This window comes from Mus pahari, chromosome 16, assembly GCF_900095145.1.
Source record: "Mus pahari chromosome 16, PAHARI_EIJ_v1.1, whole genome shotgun sequence".
NCBI lineage: Eukaryota > Metazoa > Chordata > Mammalia > Rodentia > Muridae > Mus > Mus pahari.
Window position 1 is genome coordinate 59,482,523 of NC_034605.1, and position 12,137 is coordinate 59,494,659.

General features: G+C 52.5%; 1 protein-coding gene across 1 annotated transcript; it reads right to left on the reverse strand.

Moving 5' to 3' along the window:
* Positions 1-1,973: 1,973 nt before the first annotated feature.
* On the reverse strand, positions 1,974-5,654 carry Smim32 (small integral membrane protein 32). Its single transcript, XM_021215198.2, has 2 exons — positions 4,122-5,654; positions 1,974-2,369 (listed from the first exon to the last, which is right to left on the reverse strand). The coding sequence occupies exon 1, from the start codon at positions 5,149-5,151 to the stop codon at positions 4,840-4,842; it is 312 nt and encodes a 103-aa protein (XP_021070857.1). The 5' UTR covers positions 5,152-5,654; the 3' UTR covers positions 1,974-2,369; positions 4,122-4,839.
* Between the last annotated feature and the right edge of the window lie 6,483 nt (positions 5,655-12,137).

The window sequence follows — 12,137 nt, forward strand, 5'->3', positions numbered from 1 at the left end:
TGCTTGGAGAACTGGTTTGTGAGGAAGAGTTTCAGCCCAGTATTTTGTCAGATACAGGTTTAAGGCAAAAAGTCAATGGATGCATAGGCCAACCTCACCTTAAACCCAGTGTTTCCCCAGTATAATTAACAAATGCCCACTGTTTTGTGTCTTTAAAAAAAAAAAAAAAAAAAAAGCTAGGCATCGTAGAGGAAGTGGTGAGCAGGGCAAATGTCTTCCTCTCGCGTGACTGCACGCACTTGTGGTGATGAGACAGGCTAATCACAGCCGTGCCATCGCTCTATCTAGGGACTTAAGAAAGGGGGAAACACTTGAGTCTGGAGGCGAGGTCAGAGACACTGAGCTTGAAATGACCACCCTTTCGGAACGTAGAATGAGGTAAGAAGCCGGAAGTAGGCACGGGGAAGTGGGCAGCCTGTGCTTTCTGCAGTTCATTCCTGTTCAGCCGAGTCCATCTCCCCAGTGGCTGGGCTAGCCAAGAATATAACTTAGCAGTCTGGGGAGCTCAAGCAAGTTCTGACAGAGATTAGAAATCAGAAGGGTGGGAAGGCATTAGTCAAAAGGAAGAGAAAGCAGCTTAGTACAGAAAGGTTCTTAGGGATTAAACGGTGGTTTCAAGTTCAAGAAGAATATGAGGGGCTGGTGAGATGGCTCAGTGGGTAAGAGCACCCAACTGCTCTTCCAAAGGTGCAGAGTTCAAATCCCAGCAACCACATGGTGGCTCACAACCATCCTTAACAAGATCTGTCGCCCTCTTCTGGAGTGTCTGAAGACAGCTACAGTGTAATAAATAATAAATAAATAAATCTTTTAAAAAAAGAAAAAAAGAAAGAAAAAAGAATATGAGGACATGAAGCTGGTTGTGGGCCAGAAGGTTCTAGACCTTGTAGGCAGAGTTGAGATTTTTGTTTTTAATCAGGCGAGAGAGGAGAAGCCGTTAGTTTAAGTAAGCTGGGACTGGAGGCAGACGCTGCAATTGGGTAAGTATTGCAATTCCGATTGGAGGTAGATGATAGGCTGTAGGGCAGTGGGGGTGGGGGGATTTGATGGGGTGGACAGGCATTTAGCAGGTGACCTCTGTGTATGAGCAAAGGGAATGGCCACCATGCTTTTTATTATTATTATTATTATTATTATTATTATTATTATTATTATTACTACTACCTTGGGCAGTCATATGCCGATGCAGTTAATATTGAAAATCCCGAAGAAACCTTAGATTGAGATGTCTTGGGTTCTCCTGTAAGATGCCCGGCTATGGTGGAGAGAGCCTTCCAACAAGCACCGGAAGCTGTTAGGGTAGATGAGGTTCAGCTACCCCTGACATAGGCAGACATGCTGGAGAGTGAAGACCGCTACCGTCTCGTCCCACAGGAGTGAGAAGACTGCAAGTCTCTCGTGGAAAGCAGCCTCTATCCTACTGTAAGCACTTCTGGGGCCAGCATTCTCACTAAACACACAGCTCACATTCAAGCACGTCCGACATGCCCGACACGAGCGGAGCACTTGACCTGAAATGTCTGTTGAAAATCCCACGAGGTAGGTGCTGCTATTTCCATTTTATAACTGAGGAATCAGGGGCTTAGGTATGACCCAGGTGTAGAGTGTAGGATCAAACTCAGGTCAGCTGGCTCTTAGACTCTTGGTCCCCATTGCTGTCTCTCTCTAGTTCCCTTTTACTGTTCCCACACTCCCGTCCCTTCGCACGCTGTTGGAATGTCTTCTTGTTAACACTCTCTTCTGCTTCCAGTGGTTGCTTTAGAGAAGAAGCACAGACGCCTTGACATGGCCTTTTCCTCTGTTTAGCCCACTGCACCCAACACTCCTAAGGCTTTTCCATTACAGCTCGGGCTCAGGATAGATAGCAAAGGCAGAAAAGCTTGTGCGATTTCTTCTAACCTCTGAAGAGCCATCTGACTTAAACTTAGGCTGCCGAAACAAAATACCATACACTTGATAGATTAGACAACAAAAAATTTATTTTCCCATAGTCCTGGAAGCTGGAAGTCCAGTCTCAAGGTTCTGGTTAATTTAGTTTCTGATGAGGGTTTATAGATGGCCAGCATCTCTGTATGGGTTCACAGAGCCTTCTCAGCCGCAGGGAACAAGGAGCAGATGGAAGCGTCACCCATGCCCCCATGAAGCTCCAGTTCCATAGTGCTAGTGCAGCCAGTCTGGGAATCAGGACCTCCAGGTACAATTTAAGGAAAACATCCACATTCAGTCCACAATACTATCTAAATTGTAATCGTCACACTGTGTCACGCTTACATATTAGAGAGGACAGAGAGGCCACATGCTGCTGTTCCAGGGGAATCCAGGTCCAACACGAGGAAGAGACATTACTGCTCAGCCAGCCCAACACTACCCTAGAAAATGGAATGGGGTTATTCAGAATAGCAGCACTGGCACACGGAGCTCTTACTGACCTGGCTCTAGATTCTAGCCCTACGTAGGCCCACCTATCCGAGAGTTTATCCTAGAAGCAAGCCCCTCTTGTCACCTTGCTCCATATTTTATGAAGGGACCTCAATGGTACCGGATCCCTGTGGCTGCTATAGCCGATAGTGCCTTAGGAACCACAGGTGACTTCGTTGCCAGTTGCTTGGTCATGTTCTTCCCTGCGGGGACTGACCACAGAAGACTGAGCTGTAAAGGAGCAGGTCCTCTCTGCGAGTCAGCTTCTTCCCTCAGCCTCTGATCCGTTCCTCAGCTGACACTGGAGAACTCATTCTATGCCTGCCTTGTTCAGGCCGGGACACTGGCTTAGTATGCTGCCTGGCACATCAGATCTGATACCATAGCCATCTCATGGAATAGGACACAGGACATAGGTTAAGGACTTCAGACATGGCCATAGGGAATTTAAGCCAGACGGTTAGAGCAGAGCTAGAATTTGGACTCCTCAGTGCAACACCTTCAAAGCTAACCACCAGGACATAGGAGAGGAATGTCCCACCCCTATATACCATCCCTACCCCTCCCAGTCCCCAGCCCTGAGCATGTGTGTGCTAGCAAGGGGCTCATGGTTTACCTATCTATCCCAGAGTTTTCTCTGCAATCAGGGTACCTGTGCATTAGCTGGACTATCCTTGTAGAAGACATGAAGATGTTTGGTTCCATTTCCAGATAATAATGTAAGATTCTATGAGGAGATAGGACAGAGGCGGCGTCCCGGCAGGGACCCAAGGCCGTGGGAATTCACAGCTCTAGAGCCTGGCTGTGTGACCAGGTCTTCAAGCTTCCTACTTCTTCCTGCCACCTCCTCTAGGGTGAGGGTAGGAGCCATGGAGAGGCCCTGCTTAGTCTCACTGAGCCTCCCGCTTGGCTGTCTGAACATTTCCAACATCCCATATAAATGTGGCAGAATCCTGTGTCTGTGCACATGGGTGGGGGCGAGGGAGCTTTTCCTGCTTCAGATTCACAAAGCTCTCCCGACTCCAGCATGGTTTAAGAATTAACTGGATTAATATGTCAAATTCTTCTTCAGTAAAAATGTCTCTTTAGCTCAAGTGAAATGAACTTCTTTAAGCCAAGTGGCTCCTGGAAGTGTTTTACACACCCACTAATATAACTCCCTGGGGGTGTGGGACGGGGCATGGGCACATGGTAGTCCATGCCCATGATCCCAGCATTCAAGAGGCAGAGGTAGGCAGACCCTCTGTGAGTTCCTGACCAGGCAGGCCTGTGAGACCCTGTGTCAAAACCAAACCCACCTCCTGGAACTAGGCTAACTTAGAAAATAGTCAAAGTTGTCACAACCTGCCTCCTCACCCCCTAGTTCTTTGTCACCATTCATTCCCGTGGGGAACTCGGCCGGCTTTTGTCTGTTTTGGAGGAAATGCTACCGGACTCCCTCTCCTTTCAGGACCTCCCTTCACCATGGCTCTGCCTCAGGGCTCTGAAAGCTTCAGGCCCAAGACAGCTCTGGGGGGCATGGGCATGAGAGAAAGCTTTGCCTCTCAGAGAGGGTCTCTACGGGGTCCAGGTAACAGGACCATTCAGCAGATCACGTTATCCCTGGAGTCTGCCAGCTAACAGAACCCCAAAGAAAACAAACGCTTTCCAGAGCAAGCAAAAAGCTAGGGAAACCCAGAAGGGGCGAGCATGCTTAGACTGACCTGACCCTCGCAGGGGAGGTGGGTCGGCCTTGGGTCTATTCGTCCTGGGGATGGGCCCTTCATAATCCCTTTCCCAAACGGTGCAACCAATGATCAATCAGTGTTTTCGGTGCCGGATCTAATTCGGTGAGCTTTTATTGTAGAAACGTGCTGGGTGGAGACATGAGATGCAGACTCTCCGTTGCCGCAAGCACCCCCATGGCGGTGGCTGTAATCACTTGTCCCTCCACCAGTCCCCCAGCCCCTGCTCTCAGAGGAAACTGGGTACTGGAACCCAAGCAGGACACACTGAAACCTTGTGTCATTTCTCTATCGGATCCCCAGTGTCAGGGAGCAAGAAGGGAGCAACTGCAGACAGCCCATAGGGCCGGGGAGTCCAGTCCGCACAGACAGCTCCTGATTAGTCCTGCGCTCTCCTTGCCTGCTGCCCGCCTGTGAGCAAAGTCAGGAACTCACCAGGCAGGCAAGGCTCCTGTGCCCTGGCGGGTCTTTCTGGGTGGTTCCCTGACAGGACCTGTTGTAGGTGGTGGAGGGGGTACTCGCCTAGGGAGTACTTTTAGGCACTGGGACCAGGACCCCAGGCAACCTCCTAACACCCCTTATTCTCCAGGTCCGAAATGGTCTTTGGGAGACTCCGGAGCCCACCCTACTCGGCTCCTGCTGGACACTTTCTGCAAGGCCAAGACCCAAGCTCCCCGTGGCCCTGACTCCTTCTGCCCTATACCGGTCGCGTCTTCCAGGGCGCACGGGCGTCGCGCAGCGAGCGATCGTGGGGCAGCGCAGCAAAGGCCGAGTGGCGCAGCTGGCAGCCGATAAAGAGGACGACGAGCGCCACGGACAGCAGCAGGAGGAAGAAGAGCAGCAGGTAGGTGGGCAGGTCAGGCTTGGTGGCCGAGCCGTCCCGAACTCCACGCGCGGTGGCCAGCTCCAGTGGCAAAGCGCCCTCTGCCTTGACCGTGGCTCCGGGGGCCAGCGCGCCACTTCCCGCCGCCTCCGGCCCGCTAGTGGCGTTGAACACGTCGCCGTACATGATCCGCGGGGAGCCGCCGACTCCGGCAGGACCACCTCACTTCTGATGCTGTAGACCAGCGCTGCTAAGAGCCTCCATGACGCTCCTCTCCCTCCCGGCGGCGCCCACCAGCCAGGGAATCGGCGCCCCCAAGGCGGCAAGATCACTGGGACCCCCAGGGGGCGTCCACCGCTCTAGATGCTCAGTCGCGGCAGTCCCTGGCACCTCGGGAGTTCCCGCTTCTGTCTGTTGCTACCTGGAGAGTTCTGAGCCCCGGGCCCGTTTCACGGCTTTCCAGCGGCTCTTCAGCTCGGGTGAGCTCCGGAGCACCCCTGGGCTGCAGTCGCTGCGAAGGGTGCAGGTGAATGCAGCAGCAGCGTGTGGGGCTCTGCTTTGGGTGCCGGTGCTCGCGGATCCTCTGCTCCCCTGGGTGCGGTGGCCTTTTGGAGCGGTCCTGCAGCCTTGGGTCGTTGTTTAGATGCCTGTCCTCACGCGCTCCCACCGCTGCGCTCCTGCCTGAGCTGGAGACTGAGCTCCGAGCAGCTTCTGTCCTGGGCGGGAGGGAGGCGGGGAGGTGGCAGGGTTTGCAGCACTGCCCTGAGAGAGGCTGCGAACCAATGACTGAAGATCAGAAAGGACAGCGCTGTGACCACCTGCCTTTCATCACTCACCGAAGAGGATACTGAGGAGGGGAGCGGGAGAAAGAGGAAAAGAAACGGGGAAAGACGCTAGGACAGTGGGCTTCTCACTCCTCCTCCCATCTGCAAAGCCTAGGACTGAAGGAGCTATAGGATTTGAACTTAGCCTACCTGGCCGGAAGTCCAATACGCTTGGCCTCTACAGTGAGTCCCCTCTCATGGCAGAGGGGTTTTGGTAGCTGCTCTTCATGCCTCTAACTACACGTTGGTTGAATATAGGGCATGGGCTTCAGGGTCATGTCTCACACTGTCATAGCACTGTGCTACCTTTGTATGCAGTGGGGTACCTGAGCACCTTACCTCGGGTGGGATCTGGAACCCAGTAAGGATCTCACCTACCAAGGCTGCACAACTGCAAAGGAGTCTCAAAGTCCACAGGCTGGGTTCAGGACTAGTCTATGTTTTTGGAGGTGGGGTGGGGGTGAGGGTGGGAGTGGGGGGCCTGATTTATGAGCAGTCACAGGCCATCAGGTAGAACGTTTAATTAAGGGGGGTTGAGCCGGTTTGTTTGTTTGTTTATTTATGATCAATTCGACATATGCAAGAGTCATCTGGGAATCTCAGTGGGGAACCTCAAACTGAGAAAATTGACCGTTGGAATGTCTGTAGGGCATTCTCTTGGGCAATGGTTTTGTGGGAGGTGTCCTGTGCCATCCCTGAGGAGGTGGTCCCGGGTCCCATGGGAACACAGGCCATGGGAGGCAAGCCAGTGAGAAGAGTTCCTTGGCGGTCCTTGCTCCCCTTCCTGCCTCCAGGTTGAGCTCCACCCCTGGCTTCCCTCAGGGATGAACTGCGACCAGGAAGGGAGCTGAAGTAAGCCCTTTCCTTCTCTAAGGTGCTCGTGGTCAGAACCCTCACACCTGCCTTTCCCCCTGCCCTGCCCCCAGGTGTTGCCAGTTTGCATAGAACCCCAGTGACAGGCTGCCCATTGCTCAGACTGAATTCACCTGGGCAAAAATGGCCTGAAGATGAGTTGTTCACACTGTGGGGACTCAGGCTTCCGGGGGAGTTGGTCACTTGCTCAGCAACCCTTGCCTGCTCCGCTCTCCCATAAAGAAGCAGGAAGAGAACATGAGCTGCTCACGGGATGCTCAGATAGATAGATAGGCCCGGGAAAGCCTTGGTGACCAGAAAAGAAGTGGGCAGTCAGTGGGACTGGGGATGGTGCATGTGTGTGTGTGTGTGTGGGGTGTTGGGGGGTGTAGCAAGTCCTTGTCTCATGCAAGAGGCAATCAGCAGCTGCCACACTCCTCAGCAGGCGTGGGCTGCCTTTGAAGGCACTGCTCAACCAGGGGAGACCCAGGGGCTGCAGGTAAGAAGACCAAGGCACAGGGCCAAAGGAGACAGTGGCTCTCTGGGGCCCTGAGGGCAGGTGCTACATCCAGTCTCATATTCTAGATGTCTCTCTCTCTCATTCCTCGCCCTAGTGCCAGCTTTGTTACCTCAGCGATTGTGGGAGAGCTTGACACAACCAGTCCAGTGCATGTCTATGCACCCCCCTTCACCCCCCCCATATATAGTGAGTACCTCGGGAAACCTGAGATGTCTGCTGAATGAGCCAATGAAAGGAGAAGTTAGCCAGTCCTCTCTCCCCATTGCACACTGGGCTTGCACGGACAGTATTACAATAGTGGCCAAGGTGTGCCTGGCCAGAGGCCATCCTCACAAGCCCCTTCTGGGTGCTGCAGACGCACCCTGGCACTCCCGGTCGGACTTGAAACTGTGGTTCCAAGCACAGTGATAAACTACCACTCACTGAAGAGCTCCAAGGGCTTCTGCACTTCCTTGTGGGAAAGGCTCTGCAGAGCCTCCCTGGGCCAGGAGGGGGCACTGTTGAAGTTAGGGCACAAGCAAACTCAGTGCTGCCCACACCCGCTCCTCCATTGCCAACCTTGACAGCCTTGGTCCTGGCATTAAAGAACACAGGTCCCTGGGCTTCCACGTTTGGCTCCCGTTTAAACCAACAACTCCTTTATCAGAAGGTAAAGCTGGCTTGGAGAGGTGCCAGATTTTATCCCTGTTGGCCCAGGACACCATCATATAACCAATGCAGGGCCACAGTTGCAGGGGCAGGAGTCACTTTCTCTGTAGGCCTGACCTATTTCTTACAGCACGTGCACAGGGGTGGGATCTTACAGATATGCCAAACCAGAACAGGCCTCACTGGCACCATAGCCACACTGTGGTCCTCATGGGTTAGGGCCAGGATGGGGGCTTAATTCTGGGTCCTTGTGCGGCTTGATTGAAAGGCCTGGCTGGCTTGGTTTGGGGCCTGGCCTGGAATTCCCTCCTGAGCTCTGGATGGGAAGTGGTGAGGTACTTGGCACGCCTGAGCTGGGCACCAGCCTGGCGAGATGAAAGCCCCGGTAGTGGGTTCCCTGCAGCTGTGTGGGCAGCTCAGGTGGGAAGGGGCATCCTGGGCCGGACAATGCTTTGGGGTGGTATGGGGAGGCTTGATAGCAGATAGACTTCCGTGCTCGGGAAGCAGGTTGTGTTTCTAAGACAAGACTGTGGAAGAACATGGGTCTGTGAAAAGGGCTTGGTGCAAAGGGAAGGTCCTTGCAGGACCACAGGCTCATGGCGAGGACAAAGGTCATCTCTGATCCTGGGGTCCCTGAAGTCACTCACTCCTCCCACCTGGCACTGAAGGAGCTGGGCTCCCGAGGCCCTGATGCTGCCTTCATCTGTGTTATCCCTCACGGCAGACTGTTGCTGGTCAGTGCTGTTCATGCCCCTATCCCAAATGGAGCAGGCATGAGCTTCAGGGTTCATCTCCCACACTGCAGCCCGTGATGACGCTGCCATTCCTGTGTGTACCCCAGGCAAGAGGTAGAACCCAGGAAGGGGTTCACTTGTCAAGGTCACCCTGATGTGCTTGTACTGTAAGGGAGCTAGCAATTCCACAGTCTGGGGGTGTCCACGCAGTCTATAAAGGAGCACAGTGTCAAGCTGTCTTTCCTTTTGACTGAGTTGGAGGGGGGTATATCTATATCCCTCTTTTGGGAGAGCCCTCTGGTATCGATGGGGAAGCCACAGTTGATTTTCTGAAAGATATTCGGAGCCCTGGAGAGGGTTGATCACGTTCCCTGCACATCCCCAGGCAGGAAATTAAACAAGGCTGGTACTGAGTAAATGCAGAGATGAAGTTTACACAGCTTTTTATACAAGCCAGAGCGACCTTCCATTAAGGGCGCTTTGTGTACTCACACATTTAAGTCTTGAGAAAGATTATAAAAGGGGGCTCTGAGGCCGCCTTTGACAGGCAGGGGCCACAGAACTGTGAACTCACAAAGACCTCTCTCCCATTACGCAGTTGTTAAGTGGCATGTGCGCCTTTCCTGGTGCCTGTCTTCAGAGACCTGAAGGGAGGTGGGTAAGGACACCCTCCTGCTATGTCAGCCACTTGCTGGGCTGTTGAGTGGAAACTTGAGAGATGGGGCGCACTGAGCCTCAGGATTTTGTAAACTTGCTGAAACGGTACGGTGCTTGGTGAAGCCATTTCTGTTTCTTCTAAATGCTCGGGGAACCATTATGAAACCACTTAGTGCCAGACAGGCTGGGGGTGACGGTCAGAGATGAAGAGACTTCGCTGTGAGGGAGTGTGGGTGAGCTCAGAGCTCTGGAGGTAGCCTTCCTGCAGAACGGGTTTCGGTTTGGGAGTAGGTTTTTATTCTTATGTTTTAACTGTTCCTGCCCCAGCATCTGATTCAAACAGAGACGCATGGATTTGCCCGGACCCTAGGACAAAGAGGAGGTGCCAGTTCCTGGTATAGTAAACCCCACCTTCTGGGAGATTCCTCCTTCACACTTACCTGTCCATTCTCCAAGCCTATTATTGCCTGTTCTCATTTGGAAAATCGGTTCATTTTGGAGTCTAATCTTGGGGCTATTTGTTGTTTATTTCTTAAAATGACCACAACTGGGTCATCATCGGCTACAGTTGCCGAGGTTATCTGTAAAAGGCCTACTAACCATTGCGAGGGATGGTGGCATTGTTCTTCTCGGGGCAGCTTCCATGTCAAGCTAACTGCATAGTAACATTGCTTTTTCTGTCTCTTGGTTTCTTTGGGTTGTGCTGAGGAAAAACTAATGTTGGTGGGGGACCTCCGAGACACACATGGGAACACCTACGATGAATAGGATGTGTAGGTACAAGAAGCCACCGGGCAGTCACAGCGCTGGGGTGATTCTGGAAAAGGGGTGGGGGAAGAATTCTATCAACCTGGCCTGTGAGAAGTTCCCAAGCAAATGTCGCCCCATTGGAGTCTCTTGTGAGGCAGGATGTAGGACTGTGGTAGTTCTGAGTGTGCTGATTCAGCAGAAGGTTATCCTTTTGCTGGGGCAGGGGTCGGGACCGGGGCCGGGGCCGGGGCCAGGGCTGGAGACCCTTTGGAGCGTGTTGAATTCTGGGAGAAGAAATAGGTGACAGGGCTTCACCCTTCTTCAGAAGCCTTCTCTCCCTTCTGAATCTTCCCAGCCTTGGAGTGAACCATAGCTTTTGCCTGTGTTTGGGCTGGGGTGAGCGCCCCCTTGTGGTCGGCGTCTCTTCCGTTTTTGTTTTTCAGGCTATGGTTTCAGGGTAGCCAAGCTGTCAGTGAACCTGTGACAGCCCTCTTGCCTAGGCCCCCCAAGTGCTGGGAAGTAACAGAGTGAGGCCGCGCTGGCTCAGTGTGTCACATCTGTGGTCAGTAGTTTCAGGCCCACTGGAATTCCAGGCTTCAGGACATTATTGGGCTGATGATCTCTCCCTCTGGTTTACATTTCTGCTGGGGTTGCTTCCGCCCAGGCCTAGCCTCTGCTGCCCGGAGCAGAGATCTGAGCAGCTTCCTGCCTGCGCTCTTCCAAGGTCCATTCTCAGGTCTAGGTTGAATGAAGCCTGGAATTTGTACACTTTTCGGGCCCTCTCTGAGAATAAGATTCAGGATTTTTTTTTTTTTTTTAAGTGAGCATTGACTTAGTATAGGAAACAGAATCAAAGTAAATGTTTAAAAAAGAAAATCTGACAAAGGTTCCAAGTGTGGAAAGAAGACCGAACTTGCCAACGTAGCTTTAGGGCCCGTGGTAGTTTGGATGAGAATCGCCCCCATAGGCTCACATAGGCACTATTAGGAGGTATGTTCTTGTTGGAGTAGGTATGGACTTGCTGGAAGAATTATGTCCCTTGGGGGCAAGTTTTGAGGTTTTAAACACTCAAACCAGGCCAGTGTGGCTCAGTCTGTCTTCCTGCTCCCTAATGATACAGTTGTAGATCTCTTGGCTACCTCTCCAGCACCATGTCTGCCTGTGTGCCCCCATACTTCTAGCTGTGATGGTAACAGATTAAACCTCTGGACTGTAAAGCAGCCCCCAATTAAATCTGCTTTGGTCATAGTGTCTCTTCACAGCAATAGAAACTCTAAGATGGAGCTCCAGAGGAAAGACCTGCAGGGACAGCTCTTCAGACTGCGTAGCCAGCCTGATGAAGAGGTCCTGGGATGGCCCCTGTGATCTACTGTCAGCCCTCCTGTAGCCGGGGCGGCATCAGCTTTAAAGTTACTTGGTCTGTTCAACTGGAGGCAGAGGAACTCACTACCAGTCCATCCCGAAGTGGGGCCACCTGTGGGGATTGGTGTTTCTCCAGGCCATGGGAGGACGGGCTGGAGCGTTGGGCTACCAGCTCTCCTCAGGGATCAGTCCTGGTGAGGCAGAGACAGGAACCCTTTGCCTCATCCCACTCCCAGAAGACAAGGCCGAACCTCCAAGCCCTGGCTTTTAGAGGACGTTCTTCAATAGGAGCCCCTGGTGGCTGGCCTGGCTCGCACAGAGCCCGAGTCCATGGACACTGGTCTGGAATTACTTGGTCAGCCTCTGACAGTGTCCACTTTTGACACCAGGCCCTCCCCATCCATCTAACACAGAGTTGGCAAAAAGAGGGAGAGCCCATTTGCAGGAGGGCATTCATTTCAGATGGGAAACTATGACTTTCCCAGCAACTTGGTTTGTCTCCCCGTGAAACTAGGCAGCCCTCCCTGTCTGCATGGGCAGGTTCAACTGGCTGTGGGCAGAAAATATTCAGAAAAACAGAATGCTCTGTCTGTGTTAACCATTTTGTCTTTTTTTTTTTTTTTTTGGTCTGTTGTTGCTTTGTGAACAATGCAGGATAATAGCTAGTTAGGAAGCATTGACATTGAATTAGGATTATAAATAAACTACAGGATAGTGTGCTGCAAATCACATGCAAATAAGGTTCTGTTTTCTACAAGGACTTGGGTATTCAAGAATGTGGGTATCTGAGACATCTTAGAGCTTGACACCCCCTCCCCCCACCAC

Coding starts and splice junctions, on each gene's coding strand:
- Smim32 (XM_021215198.2), bottom strand. CDS start 5,151: ATGTACGGCGACGTGTTCAACGCCACTAGCGGGCCGGAGGCGGCGGGA.